The sequence below is a fragment of the Entelurus aequoreus genome, linkage group LG10, assembly GCF_033978785.1.
Source record: "Entelurus aequoreus isolate RoL-2023_Sb linkage group LG10, RoL_Eaeq_v1.1, whole genome shotgun sequence".
Taxonomy (NCBI): Eukaryota; Metazoa; Chordata; class Actinopteri; order Syngnathiformes; family Syngnathidae; genus Entelurus; species Entelurus aequoreus.
The window spans coordinates 14,394,113-14,412,286 of NC_084740.1; the positions used below are offsets into that span (position 1 = coordinate 14,394,113).

Here is an 18,174-nt window from a genome sequence, read left to right on the forward strand (position 1 = left end):
ACAAAACTGTGGTTTTACAGCATAGTGCTGTAAACTGAAAAAACGGTGCCACTGTTTATTTACGATAAACTTCTGGCAAAAGAGCTGCCAGTTTTTTGTTTTTTTTTGTTTTGTTTTTTTTACCGTAAAATCTATGGTTGTCGTTTATACAGTCTATTACTGTAAATAGAAAAAACAATACGACAGTTTTTTCTTCTACGGTAAAGTAGCAACTAAGCTTTTTGACCTTAAAATGATGTTATAGTTTTAACGGTGCATAACTGTAAATGAAAAATGGTACCACAGTTGTTTTATTTTACGGGAAAATTCTGGCGACTAAATTGCAATTTTTCACTTTAAAATCGGCAGTTGTTTTTTGGATGTATTACTGTAAATGGAAAAACGGTATTACACTTTATTTAATGGTAAAGTTCTGACAACTGAGCTGCAAGTTGGGTTTTTTTAACACAAAATCATTGTCATTTTTACAATGTACAAGTTAATGGATAATTTGCTTTGACATCATAAGTCAAGCAGGTATTAAAGTATTTATTTTATTTTTAACAAACAAATGTTAGTAATGTATTATAGTAATAATATTTGTTTATCTATTTTTATATATAATTAGGGTCCGCATGTACCCTGTAAAAAGGACTCCCCCAGGGAGTCCTTTGTACTGGTTACAAAGGAACCTATTGTTATTGTAATGTTTATTATTCTTTATTATTCTTCCGCACCGTCGCGCACTACTTTGCCCCCCTTAACATGCTTCAAAACTCACCAAATTTTTTACACACATCCAATCTCGGGTACAGCACACTTTAGTTAAAAAAACCAAACCCAAAAAATCAACATTGCTCTCTAGCGCCCCCTAGGAAAAAAACTGCCTCTAACTCCCACTAGGAAGGTCGTAGAGACATGAAACAAAAACCTGTATGTAGGTCTCAGTTAGACCTACAATTCATAATTTCACTTCTTCGGGCGAAAACCAACAGGAAGTTGGCAATTTCCCCTTCAAGACAAAAAATGACTAAAAACACTCATTTTTGATTTTTGAGCTGTCATTTGACCCCCTTAAATTACTTCAAAACTCACCAAAATTCTCACACACATCGGGACTGGTGGAAACTGTGATCTAAAAAAAAAACCGAATCCCAAAACTCAAAATTGTGCTCTACATAATTTTTGGAAAAAACAGACAAAAAACTGCTCCTCAGAGGAAAACTCTGACAAAACTGCTTGTAACTTCCGGTAGGAACGTCGTAGAGACATGAAACAAATACCTCTATGTAGGTCTCACTCAGGACTACCACTGGACAAAAGTATTGGACACCTAGGACTAGCACCTGCCAAAAGGCGGACCCGACCAATGCTGCTTGCAGCTTTAATTTGTATTTATTATTTATTAGATAATGAAAGGTATGCAATTTCATGCAGTACATGTATTTTTCGGTCAAAATGGAAAGAATGTGTAAATACAGTAAGAAAAGATAAAGTACTTTATTGATGCATATTATTTCCAGGCTTTTGCGGGTCACATGAAATGAGGTGTTGGCCCAAGTCTGGCCCCCGGGCCTTGAGTTTGACATCAGGGCACTAGGGATGCACATTACTGTCATGGCTTCCATCTCAGAATAAATGTGATGAATAGTTTGACTTTACCAAACAATGCACACGAAGGCTTCATGACAATGTTGTCTTCATTGCAATGGCAGTGAAAGCTCTCTAGTGTTTCACCGCCCTACTAAGGCTAACACCTATTGTGTGTGTGCAGGTGTCAGGCGTCTCCAGCTCGGCCCTCGCCTCGGTCTTTAAACAGTGGGACTCCCACGGGATCCTGCAGTGCAGCAGCCATCTATTCTCCTCACATCCCGTCTACATTGTTCAGACAAACGGTGCGGCTCGCACACGATCCCTTTCGCTCATTGTCGTGCTTCTCTTATGTGTTTTCCTTTCTTTTCTTCTCTCTAAATTCAGAAGCAGGCTTTCTTGGAGTCCTCAGCGGGATTCCGGAGGAACTCGAGGAATTGGTTGTACTCACCGAGCTGCAGGGAGCTCAGCGCCAAGACGGTTTGATCTGCGTGACGAAACATTTCTGATTGTGTAGCCATGTTGAAACCCAGCTCACGATATAATCGCTCCTCCCGCCAGTTGTGAATGAAAACCACCGCCTTGCATAATAGAAATAGTCCACGAAGTTAAACGCTGCAGTGCCATCACGTGCACGCATGCATTCAATGCGATTGTGCCTCTTGCCAGTTGTTATCGATAACTGCCACCATGCATAATAAATAAACAAAACAACTCGAACAATTCCACAAAGTCAATGCTCGGGATATCATTGCTGCCTCGCGAATGCAGCGTTTCTTAACAATTGTTGGGCAGGGAGCGCCCCCTATGAGGGCTGTGGTCCGTATGCGCTGCAGGGTTGCTCTTTTTCACCACTTGGGACAATAATGGAATGATCAAACAAACAAGAAGTCTGTAGCTGAAGTCAAAGAGAAATTTCTTAAGCACAAAAATTATGACTAAAATGGTGAATTTATCAATTACGCTTCAATTTTATTCACTGTTTATTTAAAAAAACATATTTATTATTATTATTTCTTATTTGTTTTTACTTGGCCCTGTTTAAAGGCCTACTGAAATGAGATTTTCTTATTTAAACGGGGATAGCAAGTCCATTCTATGTGTCATACTTGATCATTTCGCGATATTGCCATATTTTTGCTGAAAGGATTTAGTAGAGAACATCGACGATAAAGTTCGCAACTTTTGGTCGCTGATAAAAAAATCCTTGCCTGTACCGGAAGTAGCGTGACGTCAAAGGTTGTGGAGCTCCTCACATCTACACATTGTTTACACTCATGGCCACCAGCAACGAGAGCGATTCGGACGACGATTACCCCATTAATTTGAGCGAGGATGAAAGATTCGTGGATGAGTAAAGTGAGGGTGAAGGATTAGAGGGCAGTGGAAGCGATTCAGATAGGGAAGATGCTGTGAGAGACGGGTGGGACCTGATATTCAGCTGGGAATGACTAAAACAGTAAATAAACACAAGACATATATATACTCTATTAGCCACAACACAACCAGGCTTATATTTAATATGCCACAAATTAATCCTGCATAACAAACACCTCCCCCCTCCCGTTCGTATAACCCGCCAATACAAATCAAACACCCGCACAACACACTCAATCCCACAGCCCAAAGTACCGTTCACCTCCCCAAAGTTCATACAGCACATATATTTCCCCAAAGTTACGTACGTGACATGCACATAGCGGCACGCACATACGGGCAAGTGATCAAATGTTTGGAAGCCGCAGCTGCGTACTCACGGTAGCGCATATCCAACTCAAAGTCCTCCTGGTAAGAGTCTCTGTTGTCCCAGTTCTCCACAGGCCAATGGTAAAGCTTGACTTTCATATTTCGGGAATGTAATCGATGAAACACCGGCTACGTGTTTGTGTTGCTGCAGCCGGCCGCTAATACACCGCTTCCCACCTACAGCTTTCTTCTTTGCTGTCTTCATTGTTCATTAAACAAATTGCAAAAGATTCACCAACACAGATGTCCAGAATACTGTGGAATTTTGCGATGAAAACAGGCGACTTAATAGCTGGCCACAATGGTGTCCCGAAATGTCCGCTACAATCCGTGACGTCACGCGCAAACGTCATCATACCGAGACGTTTTCAGCAGGATATTTCGCGGGAAATTTAAAATGTCACTTTACTAATCTAACCCGGCCGTATTGGCATGTGTTGCAATGTTAAGATTTCATCATTGATATATAAACTATCAGACTCCGTGGTCGGTAGTAGTGGGTTTCAGTAGGCCTTTAATTGTATGTAAATGTATTTTTCATCCGTTTTTATGAGTCCTTTCTTTTGCATTATATTTGATTGATGTGTATTTATTTTTGTAATCAGCCTTGACCTAAGCCTTGATAATAATCTTTGTGATCAACACATGCTTTCATATCATTTAAAGGCCTACTGAAACCCACTACTACCGACCACGCAGTCTGATAGTTTATATATCAATGATGAAATCTTAACATTATAACACATGCCAATACGGCCGGGTTAACTTATAAAGTGACATTTTAAATTTGCCGCTAAACTTCCGGTTCGAAACGCCTCTGAGGATGACGTATGCGCGTGACGTAGACCGGCGAACACGGGTATGACTTCCACATTGAAGCCAATACGAAAAAGCTCTGTTTTCATTTCATAATTCCACAGTATTCTGGACATCTGTGTTCGTGAATCTGTTGCAATCATGTTCATTGCATTATGGAGAAGGAAGCTGAGCAAGCAAAGAAGAAAGTTGTCGGTGCGAAATGGACGTATTTTTCGAACGTAGTCAGCCACAACAGTACACAGCCGGCGCTTCTTTGTTTACATTCCCGGAAGATGCAGTCAAGATGGAAGAACTCGGATAACAGAGACTCTAACCAGGAGGACTTTTGACTTCGATACACAGACGCCTGTAGAGAACTGGGACAACACAGACTCTTACCAGGATTACTTTGATTTGGATGACAAAGACGCAGACGTGCTACTGTGAGTATGCAGCTTTGGCTTCTAAACATTTGATCGCTTGACCGTGTAACTTTTTAAAAATATATAAGCTTTATGAACCTTGGGTTAGGTGAACGGTCTTTTGGGCTGAGTGATTGTGTGTGTTGATCAGGTGTTTGAATTGTATTGGCGTGTTCTATGGAGCTAGGAGCTAGCATAGGAGCTAGGAGTTAGCATAACACGTACCGTACCGTACGTGCGCGTCACGTACGTAACTTTTTAAAAATATATAAGCTTTATGAACCTTGGGTTAGGTGAACGGTCTTTTAGGCTGAGTGATTGTGTGTGTTGATCAGGTGTTTGAATTGTATTGGCGTGTTCTATGGAGCTAGGAGCTAGCAGAGGAGCTAGGAGCTAGCATAACAAACACGCAGGTGTTATTATGCAGGATTAATTTGTGGCATATTAAATATAAGTCTGGTTGTGTTGTGGCTAATAGAGTATATATAAGTCTTGTGTTTATTTACTGTTGTAGTCATTCCCAGCTGAATATCAGGTACCGTGAGTATGCAGCCTTGGCTGCTAAACATTTGATAACTTGACCGTATGTGCGCGTCACGTACGTAACTTTTTAAAAATATATAAGCTTTATGAACCTTGGGTTAGGTGAACGGTCTTTTGGGCTGAGTGATTGTGTGTGTTGATCAGGTGTTTGAATTGTATTGGCGTGTTCTATGGAGCTAGGAGCTAGCAGAGGAGCTAGGAGCTAGCATAACAAACACACAGGTGTTTTTATGCAGGATTAATTTGTGGCATATTAAATATAAGCCTGGTTGTGTTGTGGCTAATAGAGTATATATATGTCTTGTGTTTATTTACTGTTGTAGTCATTCCCAGCTGAATATCAGGTCACCCCCGGCTCTCACAGCATCTTCCCTATCTGAATAGCTTCAACTCCCCACTAGTCCTTCACTTGCACTTTACTCATCCACAAATCTTTCATCCTCGCTCAAATTAATGGGGAAATTGTCGCTTTCTCGGTCCGAATCTCTCTCACTTCATGCGGCCATCATTGTAAACAATAGGGAACTTTGCGTATATGTTCAACTGACTACGTCACGCTACTTCCGGTAGGTGCAAGCCTTTTTTTTATCAGATACCAAAAGTTGCAATCTTTATCGTCGTTGTTCTATACTAAATCCTTTCAGCAAAAATATGGCAATATCGCGAAATGATCAAGTATGACACATAGAATAGATCTGCTATCCCCGTTTAAATAAAAAAAATTCATTTCAGTAGGCCTTTAACAAGGTTTATCCTGTTAATCTGTAAGTAGGTTAGATATAATTGTTGAATGAAAATGAAAATAAAGAATAACATTATTAATACAGAGTTAATATTTGAGTGGGGCCCCAAGCCCCTCTGTAGTGGAAAAGTGAATTATATTTATATAGCGCTTTTTCTCTAGTGACTCAAAGCGCTTTACATAGTGAAACCCATTATCTAAGTTACATTTAAACCAGTGTGGGTGGCACTGGGAGCAGGTGGGTAAAGTGTCTTGCCCAAGGACACAACGGCAGTGACTAGGATGGCAGAAGCGGGGGATCGAACCTGGAACACTCAAGTTGCTGGCACGGCGGCTCTACCAACCGTGTCATATAACTAATTCGATAGCTCCACCCGTCAGTTATTAAATCGATAACTGCGACAATATGAATGAACCAAACAAATGAGACTTTACTGTCTACTGCAAGTGTACCTGCTAATTTATTTAACACACTTTTTTTTTTTTTTTTAGATTCTACCTTTCTGCAGAGGAGCCATGCAATGGCAAATATCAGCAGTGATGGTGGAGATTCAAGCAGGAGTAAAAAGGCAAATGGCCTGACTGGAATTCTGAACCCGACAGTATGTCTCCACCTGGGTGATGTTCTGCTGTTCAGTGTCAACACTCAGCACTATCCTCAGTATGATAAGTAAGTGACCTGACTGATGCTGTAGGGCAGTGGTGTCAAAGTCAAGGCCCGCGGGCCGGATCTGGTTTGTCTATGGCTTGATTATTATTAGAATCGGCCCACAGACCACAGCCGCCTGCTGCGGTTTTGCACACACCAATACTCCATCAGTGTTGACGCTAGGAATTTTCAAAATGGGGTCCCAGGGACCCCATCAAGTCATAAAAATGGGGTCCCATAGTACATTTTTGGGGTACCACTTTTTTGTAACTTGTTTTGAAAACAAATGATAAATGTATGCATTATCCTGTTATATCTCACATTCTATATTCCATCCATCCATCCATTTTCTTCCGCCTATCCGAGGTCGGGTCGCGGGGGCAGCAGCCTAAGAAGAGAAGCCCAGACTTTCCTCTCCCCAGCCACTTCGTCCAGCTCCTCCCGGGGGATCCCGAGGCGTTCCCAGGCCAGCCGGGAGACATAGTCTTCCCAACGAGTCCTGGGTCTTCCCCTTGGCCTCCTGTTGGTCGTCCCTAGGGAGGCGTTCGGGTGGCATCCTGAGTAGATGCCTGAACCACTTCATCTGGCTGCTCTCGATGTGGAGGAGCAGCGGCTTTACCTTGAGCTCCTCCCGGATGACAGAGCTTGTCACCCTATCTCTAAGGGAGAGCCCCGCCACCCGGTGGAGGAAACTACTTTCGGCCGCTTGTACCCGTGCTCTTGTCCTTTCGGTCATGACCCAAAGTTCATGACCATAGGTGAGGATGGGAACATAGATCGACCGGTAAATTGAGAGCTTTGCCTTCTGGCTCAGCTCCTTCTTCACCACAAGGGATCGATACAGCGTCCGCATTACTGAAGACGCTGCACCGATCCGCCTGTCGATCTCAAGATTCACTCTTTCCTCACTCGTGAGCAAGACTCTGAGGTACTTGAACTCCTCCACATTCTGTATTGAGTTTTGGAAATACACTACCGTTGAAAAGTTTGGGGTCACCCAAACAATTTTGTGGAATAGCCTTCATTTCTAAGAACAAGAATAGACTGTCGAGTTTCAGATGAAAGTTCTCTTTTTCTGGCCATTTTGAGCGTTTAATTGGCCCCACAAATGTGATGCTCCAGAAACTCAATCTGCTCAAAGGAAGGTCAGTTTTGTAGCTTCTGTAACGAGCTAAACTGTTTTCAGATGTGTGAACATGATTGCACAAGGGTTTTCTAATCATCAATTAGCCTTCTGAGCCGATGAGCAAACACATTGTACCATTAGAACACTGGAGTGATAGTTGCTGGAAATGGGCCTCTATACACCTATGTAGATATTGCACCAAAAACCAGACATTTGCAGCTAGAATAGTCATTTACCACATTAGCAATGTATAGAGTGTATTTCTTTAAAGTTAAGACTAGTTTAAAGTTATCTTCATTGAAAAGTACAGTGCTTTTCCTTCAAAAATAAGGACATTTCAATGTGACCCCAAACTTTTGAACGGTAGAGTACATTGTCACAACCGTTAATTAAATTTTGTATGCATATTTAAATGTATTCAGTTATAAATATTCATTCACATTCTTCTATCCTTCATGGATCTCAACTTTACTGTTGCCGGTATTTTTTTCTATATTTTTATTGTAATATTTTCAGAATGTGTTTGTTCAAAGAAAACAATCTGAAGTTGTTTTTATTTTTTAGTTTTAATGCCATGATTTTAATAATCCGGCCCGCGTGTGCACAGATTTTCCTCCATGAGGGCCCGGAGCTAAAATGAGTTTGACACCCCTGCTGTAAAGCATCTCTCTGCAAAACAATCACACCTCTTCTCCTTCTTCCTTGTTTGACAGTGATAATCTGTACAACACAAACAGTGATTTTGACTGGGGTGCGTTTAGAAAACTGAAAGAGGAGCTGACATTATCCTGGACACCTCCCAGCTTCTTCTCGCTCATCTTTAGCCAGCCTGGAGTGTATGCGTTTACACTGAGCAGCCATCCGCACAAACATTTGGTGAGATATTACAGTGGGAAGGGGATTCATATTGCCCCATTCATCGCGGTTTACCTGACACATGAAACGTGACAAATTGAAGGGGGGGTCAGGGGGTAGGAGATGCACTATCCACTTTAGCCTGCCAGATGGCAGTAGAGTGTTATGTACCATAAAATGTGTTTAGTGGCAATTCCAACTTTGACCTCGGGTTGTCCCGATACCAATATTTTGGTACTGGTACTGGTATCAAAATGTATTTCGATACTATTCAAAATACAGGGGACCACAAATAAATGTATTTTTTGGCTTAATTTTAACTAAACAAATCTTATGAAACATTTAACATATGGTTCTTATTGCATTCAAAGAACAATTTACAAGTGTATATAATATGTATAAGCTAGAATCAGGTTAGAACAGAATATAAAGCTTTATTAACATTGTAATAAAGGCCTACTGAAAGCCACTACTACTGACCACGCAGTCTGATAGTTTATACATCAATGATGAAATCTTAACATTGCAACACATGCCAATACGGCCGGGTTAACTTATAAAGTGCAATTTTAAATTTCCCGCTAAACTTCCGGTTGAAAACGTCTATGTATGATGACGTATGCGTGTGACGTCACTAGATAAACGGAAGTATTGGTACACCTTTGAATCCAATACAAAAAGCTCTGTTTTCATCGCAAAATTCCACAGTATTCTGGACATCTGTGTTGGTGAATCGTTTGCAATTTGTTTAATGAACAATGAAGACTGCAAAGAACAAAGCTGTAGGTGGGATCGGTGTATTAGCGGATGGCTGCAGCAACACAACCAGGAGGACTTTGACTTGTATAGCAGACGCGCTATCCGACGCTAGCCGCCGACCGCATCGATGATCGGGTGAAGTCCTTCGTCGCTCCATCGATCGCTGGAACGCAGGTGAGCACGGGTGTTGATGAGCAGATGAGGGCTGGCTGGGGTAGGTGGATAGCTAATGTTTTTAGCATAGCTCTGTGAGGTCCCGTAGCTAAGTTAGCTTCAATGGCGTCGTTAGCAACAGCATTGTTATCCTTCGCCAGGCTGGAAAGCATTAACCGTGTAGTTACAGATCCATGGTTTAATAGTATTGTTGATCTTCTGTCTATCCTTCCAGTCAGGGGTTTATTTCTTTTGTTTCTATCTGCAGTTAAGCCTGATGCTATCACGTTAGCTCCGTAGCTAAAGTGCTTCGCCGATGTATTGTCGGGGAGATAAAAGTCACTGTGAATGTCCATTTCGCGTTCTCGACTCTCATTTTCAAGAGGATATAGTATCCGAGGTGGTTTAAAATACAAATCCGTGATCCACAATAGAAAAAAGGAGAAAGTGTGGAATCCAATGAGCCCTTGTACCTAAGTTACGGTCAGAGTGAAAAAAGATACGTCCTGCACTGCACTCTAGTCCTTCACTCTTACGTTCCTCATCCACACATCTTTCCTCCTGGCTCAAATTAATGGGGTAATCGTCGCTTTCTCGGTCCGAATCGCTCTCGCTGCTGGTGTAAACAATGGGGAAATGTGAGGAGCCCTTCAACCTGCGACGTCACGCTACTTCCGGTACAGGCAAGGCTTTTTTTATCAGTGACCAAAAGTTGCGAACTTTATTCGTCGATGTTCTCTACTAAATCCTTTCAGCAAAAATATGGCAATATCGCGAAATGATCAAGTTTGACACATAGAATGGATCTGCTATCCCCGTTTAAATAAGAACATTTCATTTCAATAGGCCTTTAAAATGTGTTTAGTGGCAATTCCAACTTTGACCTTGGGTTGTCCCGATACCAATATTTTGGTACTGGTACTGGTATCAAAATGTATTTCGATACTATTCAAAATACAGGGGACCACAAATAAATGTAATTTTTGGCTTAATTTTAACTAAACAAATCTTATGAAACATTTAACATATGTTTTTTTTTTGCTTTCAAAGAACAATTTACAAGTGTATATATTATGTATAAGCTAGAATCAGGTTAGAACAGAATATAAAGCTTTATTAACATTGTAATAAATGCGTCGTGATTTATGGTTGCCACTCTTGGTCTGGGCTTTAAGAAAAATAAAATCATTAGTAAATACTAAAAACTATACTATGGCTGAAACTATAGAGATAAGGCATGTAGCAGGTAAAACACACATTGTTAAAGATAAAACACAAAATTCAGTCATTTCACTTGCATTAGTTTACGTGGGCGGTTTTAACGCCGCTGTTATTTGGCATCAAGCCAAGCAGCTGTGTCCATGTCTACGTATCTATACGTGCACAGCAAGGGGAGCTAGTTAACTATATTTCCTGTCGATCTGACTGCCTGTTATTTAAATGTTTAGCAAAGTTTAAAGCCAAGGTGGTAATACTTCAATCATGCCACTTTTGGCGAGGCAAGTTTTAAAGCAAAGCTTTTAAAAGCATCATCTTTATTGATAGTTTTGAAGCTAAAATAACTTCATATTGCGCTTCACGCACCCTCTTTATCATCCAGTTGAATTGCCTTTATTTGCCATATTTCTTCTCCACACTGTTTCTCCTTGTGAGCGCTGTGAGTGTGTGCGGGCTGACACACTCAACATCCTCCTCCGCTCTGTGCGTCTCCGCCTCATGGCAGCATGCGGATGAAAGACAAATACAGGTATTTATCAAAGGCAGTATAGTACGGTTTGCAATTCATTAGCACAGCGGTACTTTATTAGTACCGATCTACCGTATAACCCTACTTTGACCACAGTTACTATAAAGAGTGTGTCACGACTGGGTTCTTGGGTTGTGTTCCTCCGGAAGGCAAAGGAAAATTGGCGCGTGCAAGACGTGAATTTAAATACATGATTTAATTTTAACAAATAAAAAAAAGGAATAAACAAAAGGCGCTCACAGTGGAGGTAGAAAACTTGACTATACAAAACAAAAGACTTGCACGAGGGTGGAAATACAAAACTTGGGTAGAAACACAAAACTTGCACTTAGGCAGAAACTATGAACAATAAAACAAAAACACTAACTGTGGCATAAATGAACAAAACTTACTTGGCAAAGAACTGTGACATGACATGAAGTGGAGGGATCAAAAAGTGCGAGGACGCCAGGACGAACAACAGAAACAGACAGATTTAAATAGTGACGTGATCAGTGAAAACAGGTGCGTGACAAGACAGGTGAACAGGTGCGTGACATGACAGGTGAAAACTAATGGGTGACCATGGAAACCAAACCAAACAAGGAAGTGCAACCAGGAACTAAAAAGAGCCCAAAACCCAAGCAAAACAAAAACATGATTAACACAGACATGACAGAGTGGTGCTTTCCATCATTTTCATCAGGCTGCATTGCAAAATGGTTAACCCCTTACCTTCCTCTCACGCGAGGGCCATATGAATCCATTCCCTACTTTAAGTCAAATATATTTTTATATTGATTTAGCATGTTTTTTTTTTAGAATAATTGTTGATGTCATAATTTACCAAATAAACTGTCCTCTGCCTTTGCCCAGTATGTGCGGGTGATGCCTGTAGGCGGCCAGTGTTATGAGCCCGGACCCTTTTTTTCCACTATTCCTCGTCACATGACCAGAGTGGGCATCAGGAAGAGAAGAAACCTCCTTCTGCGTCCCGATTGGCTGGTGACAGGAGGACTTTTATTTGGAGCTGCGGTCATCTTATGTTTGTGCGTGACACTCTTGGTAGGTGAACAGTATCAATTATATTAATTGTTGCTTATATGTATTGATCACCAACGGACAAATCCAATTCAGCTTGTGAATGACATCAGATTGGTCAAAACTATATAGTAACTTATATTTTTGCTGTACACTCTTGTCACGTATATGATCTTTGGCTAGTGTTTTTGCCGTGTGTCCTAAAAACAGCAGACCGCTCCTGTCATATAGATCAGTGGTCCCCAACCTTTTTGTAGCTGCGGACCGGTCAACGCTTGAAAATTTGTCCCACGGACCGGGGGGGGGATTTTTATTTTTATTTTTTTCATAAAGAAATACAATCAGGTGTGCTTACGGACTGTATCCCTGCAGACTGTATTGATCTATATTGATATATAATGTATATATTGTGTTTTTAATGTTGATTTAATTTTTACATTTTTTTTTTTTTTTTTTTTTAATTATTTGTTGTGCGGCCCGGTACCAATCGATCCGCGGACCAGTGGTTGGGGACCACTGATATAGAGCATCTTTGATGAGTGTTTTAGCAGTACGTCCCTAAAAAATAATCTTTGACCAGTGCTTTTGCAGTAGATCCACAAAAACAGCATAACGCTTTTGTCTCATTGAGACTCTTTTACTAGCACTTTTGCAGTAGATCCTAGAAAACAGCGAAGTAAGCCTGTTTTATATAGGAACTTTGACTAGTGTTTTAACAGTATGGCCTAAAAGAGCAGAGCGCTCCTTTTATGTAAAGGATCTTTGACTAGTGTTTTTGCAGTATATCCTTAAAAATGGCAAAGCGCGCCTGTCACATTAAGGATCTTTGACTAGCATTTTTGCAGTAGATGGTTACAAACAGCAAATCCCTCCTGTCATGTATAGGATCTTTGACTAGTGTTATACAGTAACTGAAGGGCCTAAAAACAGTATAGTTCTCCTGTCATGTTGAGGATCTTTGGCTAGCGTTTTAGCTGTAGGTCCTTAAAACAGCAGAGCATGTTTGTCATTTTTAGGATATATGTCTATACCAGGGGTCACCAACGTGGTGCCCGCGGGTAGCCCGTAAGGACCAGATGAGTAGCCCGCAGGCCTGTTCTAAAAATAGCTCAAATAGCAGCACTTACCAGTGAGCTGCCTCTATTTTTTAAATTGTATTTATTTACTAGCAAGCTGGTCTCGCTTTGCCTGACATTTTTAATTCTAAGAGAGACAAAACTCAAATAGAATTTGAAAATCCAAGAAAATATTTTAAAGACTTGGTCTTCACTTGTTTGAATAAATTCATTATTTTTTTTTTACTTTGCTTCTTATAACTTTCAGAAAGACAATTTTAGAAAAAAAATACAACCTTAAAAATGATTTTAGGATTTTTAAACACATATACCTTTTTACCTTTTAAATTCCTTCATCTTCTTTCCTGACAATTTAAATCAATGTTCAAGTAAAAAAAATTTTTTATTGTAAAGAATAATAAATCAATTTTAATTTAATTCTTCATTTTAGCTTCTGTTTTTTCGACGAAGAATATTTGTGAAATATTTCTTCAAACTTATTATGATTAAAATTCAAAAAAAAAATTCTGGCAAATCTAGAAAATCTGTAGAATAAAATTTAAATCTTATTTCAAAGTCTTTTGAATTTCTTTTAAAATTTTTGTTCTGGAAAATCTAGAAGAAATAATGATTTGTCTTTGTTAGAAAGATAGCTTGGTCCAATTTGTTATATATTCTAACAAAGTGCAGATTGGATTTTAACCTATTTAAAACATGTCATCAAAATTCTAAAATTAATCTTAATCAGGAAAAATTACTAATGATGTTCCATAAATTCTTTTTTTAATTTTTTCAAAAAGATTCAAATTAGCTACTTTTTGTCTTCTTTTTTTCGGTTGAATTTTGAATTTTAAACAGTCGAAATTGAAGATAAACTGTTTCAAAATGTAATTGTCATTTTTTTCATGTTTTCTCCTCTTTTAAACCGTTCAATTAAGTGTAAATATCATTAATTATTAATAATAACATAGAGTTAAAGGTAAATTGAGCAAATTGGCTATTTCCGGCAATTTATTTAAGTGTGTATCAAACTGGTAGCCCTTCGCATTAATCAGTACCCAAGAAGTAGCTCTTGGTTTCAAAAAGGTTGGTGACCCCTGGTCTATACCTTCGGCTGTGGCTCGTTAAAACAGCAAAATACACCTGTCATAAAGAGGATCTTTGACCAGTGTTTTAGCAGTAGTTCTTCCTTGTCAAGTCATCTACATCAAAGGTCCCCAACCTTTTTTTCCACCAGGGACCGGTTTAATGTATGCATTATTTTCATAGACCGGCTTTCCATGGGTGGCAGATAAAAACAATAGAAAAATGAGCATTAAAAATCAACTCACCATAACGCTGAAGTTGTGGGAGCCCTGGGCATGTTTCTTTGTGAAGAGATGGTCTATATCAGGGGTGTCCAAACTTTTTCTACTGAGGGCCGCATACGGAAAAATTAAAGCCTACGGGGGCCATTGTGATAGTTTTCATTTTCAAATCATAAAAAAATATATGGATTTTTTTTTTTTTTTTTACCTTTAGGGCTCCCGGGGACCATAAAGGGTCTAAGTTATTAAAATGTTAAAAACAAGTCAAATTATTTTTTAATTTTTTTAAATGTAATGCTTTTTATAATAAAACTAAAATATGCAGTATTTCCCCCACTGCCCAAAACATTCAGAAAGCAATGTTTGATGTGAAGTAATTAGAGCCTTAAAAACATCAATAATGCAAGACACCATTGATATTAATTCATTGTTATTTTTGAGTAATCACAGTGAAAAGATAAATAAAATCCCATTAAATATATTTAGGATACAAAAGGTGCCCCACTCAAAGTCATACATTTGTATTAGTTTTTTTTTTACTATCAACACTTAAGTTATGAGATCAACTTCAGATGTATCTGTCAATTTTACATTTGAACTATTATTTTGTTTGATTTATGCTCTTTTGTCAAAGAAAACGTTGATGTTTTTGTATGGCAACCACACAATATATGCAATATTTTCCACATAAAACATTTTAAAGTGAAATATTTGAAATAATTGGAGCCTTGAATAGGTCAATAATTCATTATAACATTGATTTTTTAATTTTTTTAAGCAATGGCAAAAAAAGAAAAATAAAGATAGACAAAAGAAAAAAAACAGCCTGCATGGCAGCTTTGTGTCAACATTGCAACTTTTTCTAGTTAGATTTCACCTCATTCCACTTTTTGTAATGTTTATTTTTTATTTTTGCAATAGCATTTCCAGAATGTGTGGCGGGCCGGTAAACAATTAGCTGCGGGCCGCACTTTGGACACCCCTGGTCTATATACTATACTATATACCAGTGTTTCTTAACCATAGGGCTAGGGCCCAGTGTTGGGCCGCGAGCGCCCCCTAGAATGTAATACATCTGTTTTTTCAGCTGTGGTCCGCATAGGCCGCAGCAGTATTTAGTTGTAATACACTTTTCTACCACTTGTGGCAGTAATGACAATATAAAACAAACAGAAGAAGTCTGGCGCTATTGTCATAGAGAAATGTATTAAGCGCAAAAATTATGACTAAAGTGGCGAAGCTGTATTTTCATTTGCACTTTCATTTTATTGACAGTTTAATTAAGAAACATATGTATTATTAATTTAGTTTATTTATTTTAGCACAACATAATTCATATTGTATGTAAATTAATATATTTTCTAATCAGCCTGACCGAAGCCTAAGGTTTATTTGTTACATTAATAATAATCTTCGTGATTAACACATGCTATTATATCATTTCACAAGGTGGTAAACTGTAAGTAGGTTAGATATCTTATTTTATTGAATATGTTTAAAATCAAGCATCAAATTGCTGATTCAGTGTTATTGCAGTGGTCGCCGGGTCCCTCTGTAGTGGAAAAGTTGGGTGCTGAGGTCTAACAGCTTAAGAACCCCTGTTATATACAATGACGCTACAGATGGAAATTAGCCTTTGGCTACAATCTGGCACATTAACATTTTATATGTTCATTAATGTGCATTAATGGTGACTTCCTATCAGAAGTTGTAATATACACATATAAACAAGCTTATTAGTGTGTTTAGTGGGAGGGGCGAAAGTTAAGTTGGAGAAAATGCGGTAGTTATAAATTAATTAATGTTTCTGTGCGGCCCGGTAGCAAATGGTTGGGGACCACTGATCTACATGACATCTTTGACAAGAGCTTTTGTGGTAGATCGCTAAAAATAGCAAAGTATTCCTGTCACATTAAGGATCTTTGACTAGTATTTGACAGTAGGTCCTTAAAAAACAACACAGCACTCCTGTCCACATAGGGGATATTGTATTACTGTTTAAAAACAGCACAACGCTCTTGTCACGTTTGCACTAGATCCTTATAAACAGTAAATCACTTCTGTCATATAGATGATCTCTGACTGGTGTTTTTGCACTAGATCCTATAGTGAAAGACCCCTTGTTTATGGTCTCATGTTTTAGATCCTTTTCCATGAGTACGGATGGCCAGAGAAAAAGCCAATCAGGGCTCAGTATCACATACAGCAGATGACATACCACATGGACGACTACGCGTCAAAAGGTTCAAGGGTGATCTCACAAAGGAAGATTCACCGAAAACAAGCTACAATGACGCTTGGCTCCATTCAACCGGGTACACACACACAAACACACACACACACACACACACACACACACACACACACACACACACACTCTGAACAAAGTGAAGGCCGCGTTGCGTAATCCACAAACATAATCTACTCCACGTGGAGCCATGCTGTCGTAAACACATCATGGTCATGCATGTACAAAATAGTTTATTGTCTGTGATCTCTTATTGATTGATTGATTGAGACTTTTATTGGTAGGTTGCACAGTGAAGTACATATTCCGTACAATTGACCACTAAATGGTAACACCCGAATAAGTTTTTCAACTTGTTTAAGTCGGGGTCCACTTAAATTGATTCATGATACAGATATATACTATCATATATACTATCATCATAATACAGTCATCACACAAGATAATCACATTGAATTATTTACAATCAGGGGTGTGTGTGTGTGGGTGGGGGGGGGGGGTATGGACATCAAGTAGTGGACATAGAGAGAGAGAGAGAGAGAGAGAGAGAGAGAGAGAGAGAGATCAGAAGGCATAAGAAAAAGAAAAAGTATCTGCATTTGATTGTTTACATTTGATTATTAGCAATCCGGGGAGGGTGTTAGTTTAGGGTTGTAGCTGCCTGGAGGTGAACTTTTATTGCGGTTTTGAAGGAGGATAGAGATGCCCTTTCTTTTATACCTGTTGGGAGCGCATTCCACATTGATGTGGCATAGAAAGAGAATGAGTTAAGACCTTTGTTAGTTCGGAATCTGGGTTTAACGTGGTTAGTGGAGCACCCCCTGGTGTTGTGGTTATGGCGGTCATTTACGTTAAGGAAGTAGTTTGACATGTACTTCGGTATCAGGGAGGTGTAGCGGATTTTATAGACTAGGCTCAGTGCAAGTTGTTTAACTCTGTCCTCCACCTTGAGCCAGCCCACTTTAGAGAAGTGGGTAGGAGTGAGGTGGGATCTGGGGTGGAGGTCTAGAAGTAACCTGACTAGCTTGTTCTGAGATGTTTGGAGTTTAGATTTGAGGGTTTTGGAGGTGCTAGGGTACCAGGAGGTGCATGCGTAATCGAAAAAGGGTTGAACGAGAGTTCCCGCCAGAATCCTCAAGGTGCTTTTGTTGACCAGAGAGGAAATTCTGTAGAGAAATCTCGTTCGTTGGTTAACCTTTTTGATTACCTTGGTTGCCATTTTGTCACAGGAAAGGTTATGACGACGACGGCTCAGATTATGCACATGCACCATGAAAAAGACCACAGTTCAAATGTCGGGTGACTTAACTACCTCATATGACAAGCATTCAAGATGCTATTGCACATGGAAAGTATACAATGGTTGTTATTCATCAGTACTGATGCATTGAATGTCTATCACCACATTTAACTTAACTAAAGGTAGCTTTGAAGG

The 18,174-nt window shown here is 39.4% G+C and overlaps 1 protein-coding gene across 1 annotated transcript in view; it reads left to right on the forward strand.

Moving 5' to 3' along the window:
- si:dkey-103g5.4 (uncharacterized) overlaps nt 1-18,174 on the forward strand; it is a gene marked incomplete at its 5' end in the record, with an annotated part of 116,225 nt that overhangs the window by 37,259 nt on the left and 60,792 nt on the right. Inside the window, 6 exons of the mRNA XM_062061849.1 lie at nt 1,754-1,874; nt 1,957-2,049; nt 6,313-6,490; nt 8,309-8,471; nt 11,965-12,153; nt 16,635-16,806. Coding sequence (XP_061917833.1) covers nt 1,754-1,874; nt 1,957-2,049; nt 6,313-6,490; nt 8,309-8,471; nt 11,965-12,153; nt 16,635-16,806 — 916 coding nt within the window. The remainder of the gene's footprint in view (nt 1-1,753; nt 1,875-1,956; nt 2,050-6,312; nt 6,491-8,308; nt 8,472-11,964; nt 12,154-16,634; nt 16,807-18,174) is intronic.